Here is a 14,435-nt window from a genome sequence, read left to right on the forward strand (position 1 = left end):
ATGCTCATGAATTATTTCTGACGGGATTACCTGACGTTTTTTTCTCGACGCATCTTTCCAGACGCGGCGCCCCCGATGGGGTGGGGTAGCGGCAGCCTTGGGGGTTAACGCCAAAAAAAAAAAAAAAAAAAAGGCTTGAGGCCGAGTAGTCGACTGTTTGATTGGGAGGGCCTTTCAAAGAAATTGAGTGCGGAGGGGGAGCGAATGAGTAATGCACAGATCTCCCTACACGGTGACCCAATGCGGTTGACCAGCAGCCAACAATACAAGACCGCAGAAGACCTAGCGTGGGTGGTACAAATCTTGGGAACCCCAACCCCCCCCCAGCCCCAAGGAATGTCTGTAAATAAGACGGTCCTTCGTGAATTTGGACTATTGAATAATACATGTTCGCCTATGCCTCTGAAACAGTAGGGCTTTAGATGGAAATTAATTCACAAGTATTGAATTATATTTACAGGCCCGGTCGAAAAGATTGTTATTGAGATACTACCCTACAACCTTACAATTATATTGAAACACGTCTTACTACATCTGGTCCTTCCAGTGGACAACATCCAGCTCCAGGGATTGGAGAGAGCATTGCTGGAAGAATATTATTAGATATTTCAAGACACCGTATCAGGAGAGATATAAAGGTGTATCTATGCCATGTTGGAGGCTATGTGGCTCGACTGCTGCTAACCACTACCACATATTCTGGGATTGTCCCAAGGTAAAAGTCTTCTGGATGGATGTCCGGGCTTCTTTAAGCACAGTCTTTAACATTCAAATACCCCTGAGTTTTGATGTCCTATACCTTTGTCACGTTCCTTTTTTGAAATGTAGGAGAGAGATAAAGCTGCTACAAATACTCTTGATGGCAAGTAAGAAAACAATTACAAGAAGATGGTTAAGCCCGATTCATGGTTTGGAATTACTCTGGCGATATTTAGGATGGAAAAATTGACCTACCAAATAAGACTCCGAAAGGACAATTTTTATAAAATCTGGATTTCATTCATAGCCCACACGAGAGCAGACTTCTTTTGATCTCACTGGTAATATTGCTTTGTAATTTACTCATTTTATTTGTGACTGATTATCGATGATTATCTCCAAGACCGCTCCCCCATGTTTTTTGTACATAATTTTGTAACTGTTCTTCCCTCCATTAAGTCATATCAGAATTCTCTATAAGCGAACTTGTGAGCCTCCTCTGGCTCTACTTATTTTGGGCAATTTATCGACACAGGCTTTAAACGGTTAACTGTGTTTCCACCGATGCTACTCTTGTGCAGGTCTCGATGTTATCATAGGAGAGTGGGTTCTGCAAGGGACAATCAAAGTCTGACCCACGATTTGAGACTGTACACTCCATGGACTCATATGCCCTGCTGAATCGTGTAACTCATGTTCTGGATTTAAAACAAGAAAAACTGAAATGTCATATGTGTTTAACTTTACTAGTGAAGTCATGCAGATGTATTCCCCTGTCCATTCCAAATAAACATACAATTAAAAAAAAACCAGTTTGTTGCTGTCTTTTGGGTCTTTCTAACATTTTTTTTCAGGCGTGTTCCAAACAGGCCGTTGCAGCGTCTGAACATTTGAATGCACAAACTCCCCTTTCTGGGAAATAGTTATGCCTGTACCTGCTGGTGCCATGGAAACCCTGGTGAAAACGAGTCTGGTGACACAAAAACCCCAAACGCTTTTGAACCAGAAACACACTCGGAAAACAAAGAGACTCCTGAAAATGTCGCAATACCGAAAATGTAACAAGACACTTCCGTGTAACAGTTGGCCGATGATGTTGTGAAACGTATGAGGATAAGTCAACAAATGAGGCTTAAGTTGCAAAGAGTTAAAAGATCAATCACTGCCTGATGTCACGTCTGATGTAAGAGGTTCTGCAAAAACATCAAGTGAGTTGAGCAAACGTGGGAGTCTATTATAGCCGAAACAATGCCGCACATATACAGTACGTACACCAGATACAATACTGAGGTGACCAAATGTGGGCCCTAAATCCCATCTACAAAACTGCAGCTGGTGCTTTATCAGCTTTGATCTTGAACATCAAACCAAATAAAAACTCTATTTTACTGCCATTGCGTTCCAGCTGATCCAGAAGTTCTGGTACTAAAATTAGACGTTGCAGCCCAGGCAAGGAAATAAAACCCAGCAGACTGCAAGGAAGCTACACTTTCTGAATTTAAGAGAGTGGATTAGTTCACTAGGGCTGGTTATCCCTTTCTCATGTCCCACAGGCTTTTTCTCACTCAGTTGTAGACGCATGCACGGACAACTTGGAGGGTATCATCCAAGTACACAAAGAAGAAACAGAATCATCGCAGAAAAAAGGTATTTAGGGTATAGGCATTATAAATGTACTATTGCGTACGCACAGGTGTGCATAATGTTCCTTTCTGAATTAGTCATTCAGAAAGGAAAGAAATGAGGGAGCAGTCCACAAAATGACTATCATTTGTGAAATATATATTTTTATCATCTGTATTCAAGCACAACCTTTTAGAGAAAAAACAAAGCCCCATATAAAGCAGACAGTCCACAAAGCACACAGGAAGTTTTTTTTTATTTTAGATTTCGGCTTCTATGTCAGTGCATTGATTTTGGCTTGAAGAGATCATCCACGCACCGCTGCATCCATTTCACGGGTTAATGTGAACAAAGACCTCTCAGTGCAGCGGCTCACCACTCTTCTTGTCAAGTGATCTGAAAGTGGGTTGAGACTCGAACTCAGTGGCATGAAATATTTAAATAGACTATCGTAGCTTCTTGAAAGGTATTACTGCGGCCTTCCACTGGCTGCTTTTTACAGTCATGGCTCATCCAAGCTAGAAAGGAATTTCAATATGGATTTGAGGCCAGCCGCACACTATATTTACACAGTTAATAGCACTAAATCCTTGTTATCATCTCAAGTGGAGTCTTATTTTTAGCAGACATACTTGTTTTATTTCATCCAGATGGGAGCTGGGAAAGAATCTGACATCAGTGCTGTTTCTCATTAAGCCTCTCAGACGAGGTGACATCAATGGGCTTGGATGCTCGCCTGCAGTGGGGTATGGAACCACATTGGATTTCTCTGTATGTGGAGCTTTAGAGATCCCCTAAAAAAAAAAAAAAAATGCGTGTCAAAGGTCTGTCTGATGAAGAAATTGAACTTCCATCACTGTCGTGACCGACTCTCAAAACGGGAACCCGACCGGAAATGTCATTTGTTTGTTTTATGATGTCGCCTTCTGGATTTCATATCCTGAGACGTTCACTCGGCACTTGAACTCAGAATGCGATAGTTCCGCCACTGTGGGAAAATCTCACCGAGCAAGGACCTGGATCTCCTTTGCTAAGGCCGGCTATTTGCCCCTACAATAACAACACTGTTCTATCATTATTATTTGTTTACTTAGCTAACCCTCTTTATCTGGGGCAGCCACCCCCCTTTCAGCAAATGCTCCTGCATTCTCTGAACCCTCTGGAAGCCATTTCTCAATCGGAGCCATCCTATAGGCTGATTGAAGTGAGGTTGCCGCTTCATTCTGACCGGTTACAATAGCTCACCCATCGGATGCCCTCTACCCCTGAAAGCATTGCCTTATTTGTTTGAACTTACCATGGCATTATACAGAACATGCCGGAGTTTTCTGCTTTGTTCCCCTTGTAGGTCAGTGGTTGCACTGACCACACTGAATTTCCCATTTATGGGGGTAAGCAGAAAGCATATCCACTCCACAGTAAGCTACTGGAAACCCTACTGTTAGATATCTTTTAGTAATTACAGTTTGGAATCATTGCTAAAAATGTGCCAGCTCTACGAGCTTGGAGTACATTTCATGTACAGTAAAAAAACAAGAAAAATATCATTTATTTACAGCTGAAGCTGAGAAATCTCATTGGTTTTTGACAAATACACGTCTCTTTTACACACTTGTGTGTTTGGGAAATGAGGAGGGGGGGCACTGGTTGCAACCCAGTTGCACATCAAAATGTGAACTGGTCACAAACACATAATCCATTGATTCCTGTGCACAGACAAATTTAAGAGGTCATGCAATGTTTATTTGGAGGTCGATGGGGTTACAGACACACACACACACATAGAACTTTCAAGCCAAAAAACTGAGCTCAACTCCCATCCCAACCACTGATATTTCAATGTAACTGTACTTTGGGTTACAGAATTGGCTTTTAATTCTTTATCATTTTACAAATTAAAAACTCAGGAAAGCACCCTACCTTTCGTTATAAAAGTCCTCTTTCTGAATTATTGGCTGCCAAGTCCCGCCCTCTTGGCTACGTGACATACGCCACTTTGGACGTCTGAAATACAGCATTTATGCTAATAACTACAAATGCAAAGCTTCCCAATTCACGACCGTTTCATTTATCCGTAAGACTTCTTTGTGTCAAATGGGCTGACGGGTATGGATTGCAAGCAGGTCAGTTTTTTGCTACAGATCCACACCTTTGTAATACATACAGAATGTTTTTTTGTTTATCTTGCTGAAAAATAAGCAAGACCTTCCATGAAACAGATTTTGCCTGGAAGCAGCAGATGTTGGTTGAAAACCTGTCATTTCTGCATGTATGGAGCCTTCGTAGATGCAGAAGTTAATAATTACTGATGTCTCCTTTTGATCTGTGCACTGATAACAAGCAGGACGGTCAATTTGTGCTTTAGCTCTGGAGGACACATGAGTGTTACGAAGTGTTATATGGATTCGTCACACCGCAGGACAGTTTCCCATTTCACCTTTATCCATATTAAATTCATTCAGGCATCATTTATGGATGTTGTTTGTATCGCTTTTTGTCTGCGTTCACTAGGGATGGTTGATAGAAATCTTCCGAATCACATGCAACAATTTTTCCCAACAGAATGTCTGTTATTAATGTAGTGCTACATGCGGGCCTGAAGATAATGGCCATTCAATATTACCTTGTCCGCGACATATGTTCTTATGTTTCCAAGTTCTCAGCATAAAACAACAAAATCGTTTCTCATTTTTGTTATTTGATCTGTTGAATCCTATTATTTTCTATTATTGTAGCTTCCTTACTCAACATATTGCCCTTATACCCCTGTCTCTTTGAGCTGCTGTAACAGTGAACTTTCCCCACTGTGGGATCAATAAAGTTCATCTTATCTCATCTTATCTTATATTGGATTCTTATTTGGGTTTACACAGCCTTCCAATTTGTTTTTGGAAAGTGGTTGGAATTAAGTGAGTAGAAAATATATGCCATGGAGCAAAAGTTGAACATTTTAGAACCAGTCAGCTGAGCTTAATATCAACTCTAGAAAAAAAAAATGGCAAGGAGATTGAAAATGGTGAGAGTATTCAGTGATCGCTGATCTTTCCCCACAGCTTTTGTGGAGGAAATTGCCACTTTCTGAATGGTTGCTTTGCATGTTGGACGCCGAACACAGCTCACACTGTGCGATAAGGCCTGAGAGGCTCCTACTAGGTCTGTATGAGGGATTTCAGCATAGTTTCATTTCGGCATTTTTGCACCTAAAAGATCCATTTCACTGTGAAACCTATCCTGAAACCTTCGAGTGCCTTCTCCAGGTTGTCGGTGCACACAGACCCCTGATGCTGGACTCAAGCCAAGAGAGCAGGGAGGGAAAAGGATAATAATGCACTAATTCAGATATTTGACTTGCGTCTCATTCGTCAACTCAGGCAGGAATATGATAGAGGAGATGAGGGGGTGACTGAAAATCCAATCAGGAAATGTGTCCTAAATGAGACCCGTTTGAAATATCAAACTAATGGTAAATACAGATGGCTTTGTTGGGCTGTTATCGCATCTTAGCCATTTCCTCAAAATTGATGTTAATCCCAAAGAAATTGAGGTAATGAAATAATTATAGGAGTCTTGTTTGTACAGCGCAATTTTTCGGCATGGGATTCTATTAGCTTGTCCAACTGTTATGCCAGATGGATGTTGGGTTGCAGTTCGATAGCCCTCTGGCTGCTGCAGGCTCCCACAACAGCTCCTCCGTGACCACAGTGACCACAGACAAAGGCAGTCGTTGACCGTTGACACGGCACACAGTCCGCCCTGAGGCCCATCCTTCATTCAATCCATTTCACCTGAGGGTCTCTGTCTGCCTCATAAAACCTCAATCACTGATCTGATATCCGGCCACTGTTAGAGGTTCCCCTGAAAAATCACTGAGGGCCACAAACACATCACCATAAAGTTGAGTTATGGACTCATGAAAGGCACGAAGATCATACGATCTCTTTAGAAAGAGACTACGACTCAATAATGTGGTTCCAGATTGCTGGATGACTCACATGCTGACAAACGTTACGACATGCAGATGATATTGATTTCTGGTATGAGCAGCCTGTCTTCCAATAACTGACTTAAGGTAAAAGGTATAACAAGAGTCAATGATTAATATAAAAGACGGAAAAAACTAACATTAATTCATTTTTGGTTTTTAAAATTTAGGTTTCTGAAAGTTTGTGGGTCTGGGAGAACCAAAATAAAATCATTCCCAACCCTTGAACTCTCTTAGACAAGCTTTCTTGTCATTTCTTTAAGTATTCTTCAGGAATAGTTCTCTAGGCTTCTTGAAGGACATCCCAAAGCTCTTCTTTGGATGTCAGCTGCCTTTTGTTCCGTTCTGTTAAGATGATCCCACACTGCTTCAGTAATGTTAGAGGTCCGGGCTCTGGGGAGGATTCGTCCTTCCATTAGACCTGTTGCCACTGATTATTAAGTCCACTTCTTGTGTCATTTGGCATACCTCAGCCTTTTCTCCCCGTTTCCCTTCCTTCAGAATGTTTTCTTAACAGCCACCCTGAGGCAAGCACTAGATGCATCAACTGAAGGTCCAGATGCATCTCTCAGGTCCTGTGTTTGTTATTTCTTGGACTTCTTTCTTTCTTTTTATTCAAATACATCATTTTCAAGTACTTTTCATCAGTTATAGATAGTTTCTTAGGCCTTCTTCTTCCTTTGTCCTCTCCGTGTCCACTCTCCTCAATTTTTTCGAGGACACAATGCATACCAAGCCAAAATCTGGTTCATTTTCAGCTAATAGCTCTTTGGGAATCAACTTGCTGATATATAAAAAATAATATCCATGCCTGTCAACTGGTGTTATTTGCAACTAAAGAAATGGGAACAAATTACCTGTCTTTCTGACTGCCTGCTAGCAACTAAGCGCCTGAAGATAGAATTTAAAACCGGTTCTTAGCTAAGCTGTCTGTAACGTGTTGACACGCCAGCGTTTCGTGCCTCGAGTCAAAAATGGCCTGTTTATGTGTAAGCGACTGTAGGTCAGTACCAAAGAGGCTCGAACAAAAATCACATTCATCTGTAAATGTTCAAGAACAAGGACTGGACCACAAACAACCAAAGTCCAGAGGAAAACTCTGAAAGATCTCAAGCCCACTTTAAAAGATTACAAGGAAGTCTGGCTGCTTGGAAGCCAAATATAAAGAGATGCGGAGTGGCTCAGGTCTTTGGCACAGCGCTGGACATATCGATTGTGACAGAAACTGCACACAAAGGTATTTACTTGCTATACTTCCCCTCCCCAATTTGCAGCTGTGAGAACAAAAAGAACACTTTTCCAAGCAATGTTTCCAAATAACACCGAGCAGGTGTTACACCAGCTGATCGTTATCTTTTATCTTGGCCTCGAACGCTACAGATGAAGATTGTCCTTCTTTGCTTTATTGGTACAATACGTGTATTGTGCATTGTTTCTGTAGAATTGACAAGCAGACAAAAATGTTACCGCAAGACAATTTGTGGCTTGAAACACTGCAGAAGGCTCTGGATGCTTACAACCTGGAGTTTGTGTGTGTGTGTGTGTTTCCAGTTTTGACACATGACGCACAGCAAAGGGTGCAGCGATGGTAGTAGCAGAAAGCTATTTGTTGCCATGTTGAAAGCGAGAGGTGACGTGGGTGTGGTGGGTGGTGCTGGGACTACCCTTGAGGCTCTTCATAAAAGGCAGTAATACCAATAAAATGATTCACGTTCAAACAGTAAAAAGACAAACACACACTAATAGCAGGCCGTGGTAGGAAAAAAAAAAAAAAAAAAAAAAAAAAGACAGTGAACGCGCACAACACCCTTTTTCTTTCATTTTCACCACGTTTACGCCACCACGTTCCAAACTTTTTACTACCCTGGGGTTTTGAAGACCACAACACCACATAAGTATCATAAACGTAAGATGCTGCAGTGTTTCTTTTTTTTTTTTTTTTTTTACATGTTCTTGAAATAAATAGTAGTATATTAACTAGACCTAGGTTTAAATAACAATCGATTCAATCGTGTTTTCCGAACATGCTCTCTGCTCCTGTTTACATTAACATTAACAACTGTCTAAGGTGATCTCCAAACACCACAGAAGGGTTATGTAAACTTCAATAGTTCTGGGTTTGATTTAGGCTAAAGAAACTGGTAGAAATTGGACATGTTCTTTTTTGAATGAACGTTCTGTGTCCCAAAGCAGCCGGGGATCAGATGGCCAAAACCTCTGCCTTAGAGTCAAGAGTCTCAACTCGAGACGTCAGCACTTCTTTCTGGGTATCAAAGTCATCCTCCATGGATTGCTGAATAATTGCGGCCAATTGGTGTAATGAAATATATGCACAAAGTATGGAGACATTTCGCAGTGTATAATTGGATGGGCAGAAATGGCCAATCTCCTCCTAATGGTGCCCCATCAGCCAGCACCTGAATGAATTTCCCTATAATCACAGTAATAAGGCTGCTCTGCACCTCATATTGATGCTTGGCATTTGAGACAATGCAACAACAGTGGCCGTGTTAAAGGGATAGTTCGCCTCTTTTGACATGGAGCTGTATGACATCCCATACTAGCAATATCGTGCTCCTGTGAGCCGAGTTCCAGCCTTGTTTTGGTGTTGACGAAGGTAGTCCGGCTAGTTGGCTGGGGCCACAAAAATAGAGTGTTTTGCTTCACAAAACAATATGCGTTCAAAAGAGTAATACATTTCCATCAAAAAAATTGTTGTCTAGGAAAAAGTCAGACCTCACAATCGCTTGGCACTATTTTCTCTCCCTTCGTATCACTGCGTGCTGCCGCCTGCCGACAGCCGGAACTCGGCTCACAGGACACAGCAGGGGGTAAGAAAATATTCATAAACGATATTGCTAGTACAGGATGTCATACAGCTTCATGTCAAAAGAGGCGAACTATCCCTTTAAGATGAGGGCCGAAAAAAACCCAATTGAGTACAGCATGGAAATGCAAACTGCTTTAATAAAATAAATAAAATCAAGCAACAGTGGGATGAGAGAACTTTACAGTCCACATCAACAGGCAGTGGAACAGCTGATATAGCATACCTGTGAGCAACAAACAGCACCCGACCTAACTGGCATGAAGGTCACCGCTTTCCTGCCTCTGAGTTTACAGTGAAAGTGAAGCCAGCAGGCGTATGTGGCAAATTCAACTGTGCTCAATTCCCTCTTGCCTCTCGGAGTCAAGGCAAGCATCAACCGAAACTACCTCTGACAGAGCGCATTAGCCACATCGGAGAAAAAAAGGTTCCCCGGCAAACAACACCTTTTTGTACTGCAGCGGTATGAGGCAGGACTCATCTCTCGGCTTTTCTTGCATCCGCTCTGTTGCCCTGTTTGCATATGAGTCTCCTGCGCGGGATACTGTGGACAAATACCGCAGGGAGCAGCTTGTGCTAAGAAAATAACCACTGGCCATTTTTCTGTAAAAATACGTCATGGTGAGTTAGAGCCAATTTGTCACGAAAAGCAACGCAAACCAGAAGTGAAGCTAAATGTGAGATCACTCTGCGGGATAATGGGAGCCCGTTGTGACACAGAGGTTACAGACTTCCACATGAAGCCGCTGGCTTTCCCTCAGGGCTCCCACCATATGACACATCACACAGCCGGGCAGGTGATCTTTTGTTCGGGGGGGGGTTGATGAAACATAAGCACACAAAACACACCGTCTCCCAAAGTGTAGGAGCAGTTTGACAAAAAAAAAAAAGAGCCAGAATTGAAGAGTGCTGTCTGTTGTATTGTCAAGCTGTGCTGCTGCGGCCTGACAGGCACTTTAATGCTGCAGAGCTGTCTGTTCTCAAAAGCTGCCATCAATGGAGGAGCACCGGGGAGCAGAGGACGGTCGGTCAGGGCCACTGCAGGCTGGAGCACCTGGAGTCCACAGCCGACCCGCACGCACCAACTCAAACACACACACACGGATGATGACCACATGGAAGCTCATATTTGCTTACACGTGAAAGCATTGATAGTTTGAGCCCACATGAGTGCACATGTGGTCCACACAGACACTGGTGGTGGTGGTGGTGGAGGAATTAACCGCAGCCATATTCCACCCCGCACCAGAAAAAAAAACATCCTAACCGCAAAAAGCTCAACGATTATTTGAATTTTTCTTTAAGAGCGGCTTCTTTCTCGCCCTGTTTGCCGAGCAGCACAATCTGCACATTCGCCGTAGCATGAGTAACAACGCGACCTCAATATTTCTGGAAGTGTGTCTCCGTGTCTGTTTTGAGAGGTTGGCTGGCTGCTGCTGCGGTGGTGGGAGGATAATCTATGCAAAGCTCCAGAGCTGAATTTGGGGTGTCGAAAGCCAATAAGGCCGAACCAAAATGAGGGCAGAGTTAATTAATCATTTCGGCTTCCTTTTCACGGCCCTCCCGTGACTCTCCCGAGGGCTTGTACGAGTGCGTTTCTTCTCATGCGAGTGCATGTGTGTGTGTGTGTGTGTGTGTGTGTGAGAGACAGAAAGCGAGGCAAGGAAGCAGGAGGGTGGTGCAGGTTGCAGCTGGGGGATATTAGCATATTGTAATGTGAGCCAGCAGACTGCTGAGCTCTCCTGCAAGTTCTCCCCAAACCTCCTAGGAGCAAACAGGAAACTACTGACACCCGCTTTATTCGCTGACCAGAGATTGATGAAAACAGACAATTAAAAGACAGTCCAAACTAAACCAACTCGATCTAAAGTTCTTGTTACTCATTGGAAACCATGAAAAGGCTATTCCATGTCAATTAAACCAGCTACTTAAACCCCCCCTCCCATCTCATATTTTTGGATTTTATTGTTATTGTTTCATTCTTTTCTGGTGGAAAAAAAAAACAAAAAACAACTTATTTTGTCTGAATAAAGCAACAACAAATCAAGAGGAATAATTAGATGGAATAAAGTCCCCGCCATCAATCCACCTGCGACTTTGGATGCCGTCGTAAAATTGCACATCATGAAGAGAAGCTAATCTTTTTCCCAAAGATTTCGTGCTTTTCTTTGCTTTCGGAGCTCCTTCTCGAGCTGCTTCGCCACCACCCATGTGATTGCTTTTAATATTTTGCAGCTGTGAGTCGCTCGTCTCGTCCTTTTGGAGCACGAGCAAAACACACTCATCCACTCAGACTGTTGTGCTATTGTGAGCAGTAATTGGACGCAGGTGTACAGTCACATCGGTGCTTTTTTTTTTGATGTCTCAAATGTCCTTGTTAGTTGCAAGTTAACAACGTGGAGATTTCATTTAGCTTTCTTTCCATTGTTGACATTATGTTCATCGTCACACATTCGCACTTGCCAAAATTGCTTAGAATTGGCCCAAAATCTGTATCCACCAGATTGGGGACACTCAAAGCTTCTATCAGATGTTTTTTTTGTCGCTGCTATGAGACTCTCACAATGAGGAAGAGACCTCATTTTGAGGTCCGTTCCTCCCATCAAGGCAGTCACAGTTCATAAAATGTTCTGTGATACCCCGGATAAACGGCTGTCTTCTTATCTCTTATTCCACAGGGTTCAATTCTAGGGCCCCTGCTTTTTTCGCTGTACTTTCTGCCCCTGGGTTCCATCCTGAGAAAGCATGGTATCTCTTTCCATTGCTATGCTGATGACAGCCAAATCTATGTGCCCCTAAGGAAGAAGGATGCTTTCTCTCTTAAACCACTTCTGTTATGTCTTGAAGACATTAACCCTAATCCCTGATAGGGGACATTTTTGTCCACTTGGGGTGAACTTTCTCCTCTAATTTCACACTGTAGATAGTGATACTCATCATATTTGGTCCAGTTGTGTATTTTTGACTATTTTTTCGAATTTCAAACACACATCATATACAATGCAATTTTTCATTGTGTAAAAAAAAAACTCCTTAATTTCTGAAAAGGGACATTTTTGTCCCCTTTTAAAACGACCTAAAAACATCATATATTAATATTTTTTTCCACTTTTTTTTTCATAAATCTTTTATTCCACTTCAGTTCTGATCATAACTACCAAGTTTTCAATTATTTTCAAAAAAATTAACCCTTTAAATGCCAATTTGAACTTTTTAGCCCAATTTTGAAGGCTTTTGGTGCCAGTATTTTCAAAATATGGAATGCAGAGTGGAATTATTGAGTAGGGATAATTAGGGTCTGGGATATGTCAATGATTAGCAACAACTTTGATTTTTAGGGATTTTTAATTTTTTTGTTATGCCTGATTTAAAAAAAAAACTCCTTAATTTCTGAAAAGGGCCATTTTTGTCCCCTTCTAAAATGATCCCCAAAATACCATATGTTAATATTTTTTTCCACTTTTTTTTTCAGAAATCTTTTCTTCCACTTCAGTTCTTATCATAACCATCAAGTTTTCAATTATTTTCAAAAAATTAACCCTTTAAATACCAGTGTATATGAGGTAAACACCAATTTTCGTTAAAAAACAGACACAAAAACTGCTGTATTTTCAATATATGCAATGCAAAGTGAAATATTCTATGGGGGATTATTAGGTCTGGGATATGTCATTGATGAGCTACAACATCAGTTTTATCAGCTTTTTAGTTTTTCTGCAATGGCAGATTACAGAAACGGCTCCCATAGACATCCATTATAATGAATGCAGCATTAGTCTATCGCACGCACACACGCACGCACGCACGCACACACATACGCACGCACACACGCACGCACGCACGCACGCACGCACGCACGCACGCACGCACGCACGCACACACGCACACACACACACACACACACACACACACACACACACACACACACACACACACACACACACACACACACACACACGGACACCTGTGTGACCCCAGTGATGTTATGAGGTCATCAGACTGAGAAATAGTTTGGGTTTCTTTGAGGTAACATAATAAAATAATTTAGGTGTCTTTGAGGTAACATGATGAAAGCACCCTCGTTTGTCAACGACAGATCCACCAGCATGAGAATACGAGAGCTGTGCACATTTCTCATTCTCCTGAAGGTTGGAAGGCATGGCACAAAAATTCAGCGTTGCCCAAGCCGTGGAGCAAGTCCTCAGAGCAGGGCACAGCGACTCTCTCTATTCATCCTCCTCTGATGACTCCTCAGATGAAGAATGGGAACTCACCCTACCTCCAGCAGCTCTGATTATAACAGCACGGAGGATGAAACTGATGAGACTGCTGGCCTGGATATTCTGTTGGTGTCAAAAAATGGCAAGATATCCTGGTCTGACAACCACGCCAACACCCTCCGATACCTGCCTGCGCCCTGTGCTCGCCCTGGACCGACCACCTACGCATGCGCCCGCATAACCGATGTGAAGCCCACCTGGGATCTTTTTCTGACTGATGAGCTGATGGAGCTGATCATTCAATTCACCAACCTGGAAGGCAGACGCACCACAGAGGCCTGGAGGGACACCGACAAAGGAGAGCTGCAGGCCTTCCTCGGGCCACTCATCCTCGCCGGGTGCATCACTCACGAGGTGAGAGCACCCTCAGTCTGTGGGATGCACTGGATGGGCCATGTTCAGGCAAACCATGGCACACACAAGATTTGAATCCCTTGTTTGATGACCAGCTGACACGACCCCATCGACAGCGAGAGGGCAAACTGGCTCCGATTGCAGCTCTCTGGGAGAAGTGGGAGAGCCGACTCGCCCGCCTCTTCACCCCGGGCAGAGAAGTCTGCATCGATGAGCAGCTGAAGGCCTTTCAGGGTCGCTGCGCGTTTCGGCAGTATATCCCCAGCAAACCCCCAAAATATGGCATCAAAGTGTGGGTTGCCTGTGACGTGCGCAGCTCATAGCCTTCCAAAGACATCTAATGATATGAATGTTTCAGTACGGTCGTACATCGGCCGTTTTACCGATGAAGGGTTTGGGAGTGGCGAGCTTTAGACGCTGTGTTAAAATGTATCGGCCTACGTCGTGGGCTAAAAAGCTAAATAATAATATATAAATAATAAGCTAAATTGCTATCTTCAAGTATTGGATTGAAGATCTGCTCAAATGAAAACTCGCCATGGTTGGGACCATTAGAAGGAATAAGCCTGAGCTTCCCCCAGTCCATCTGCAGGCGAGCCACAGACCTGTGCGCTCCTCAACATTGGCCTTCACTGCAACACACACTTTCTGTAATCTGCATATCGCATGT

The 14,435-nt window shown here is 42.9% G+C and overlaps 1 protein-coding gene across 5 annotated transcripts in view; it reads right to left on the reverse strand.

The window, feature by feature from the left end:
- Positions 1 to 14,435, reverse strand: part of LOC142391613 (nck-associated protein 5-like) — a 156,230-nt gene that overhangs the window by 107,010 nt on the left and 34,785 nt on the right. For 2 of the 5 annotated variants that reach the window (XM_075477477.1, XM_075477480.1), the window contains one exon: positions 2,955 to 3,116. The exons of the other annotated variants lie outside the window; for them this stretch is intronic. In XM_075477477.1, coding sequence (XP_075333592.1) covers positions 2,955 to 3,116 — 162 coding nt within the window. The remainder of the gene's footprint in view (positions 1 to 2,954; positions 3,117 to 14,435) is intronic. 5 annotated transcript variants of the gene reach the window in all.

Source organism: Odontesthes bonariensis, chromosome 11 (genome assembly GCF_027942865.1).
Source record: "Odontesthes bonariensis isolate fOdoBon6 chromosome 11, fOdoBon6.hap1, whole genome shotgun sequence".
Taxonomy (NCBI): Eukaryota; Metazoa; Chordata; class Actinopteri; order Atheriniformes; family Atherinopsidae; genus Odontesthes; species Odontesthes bonariensis.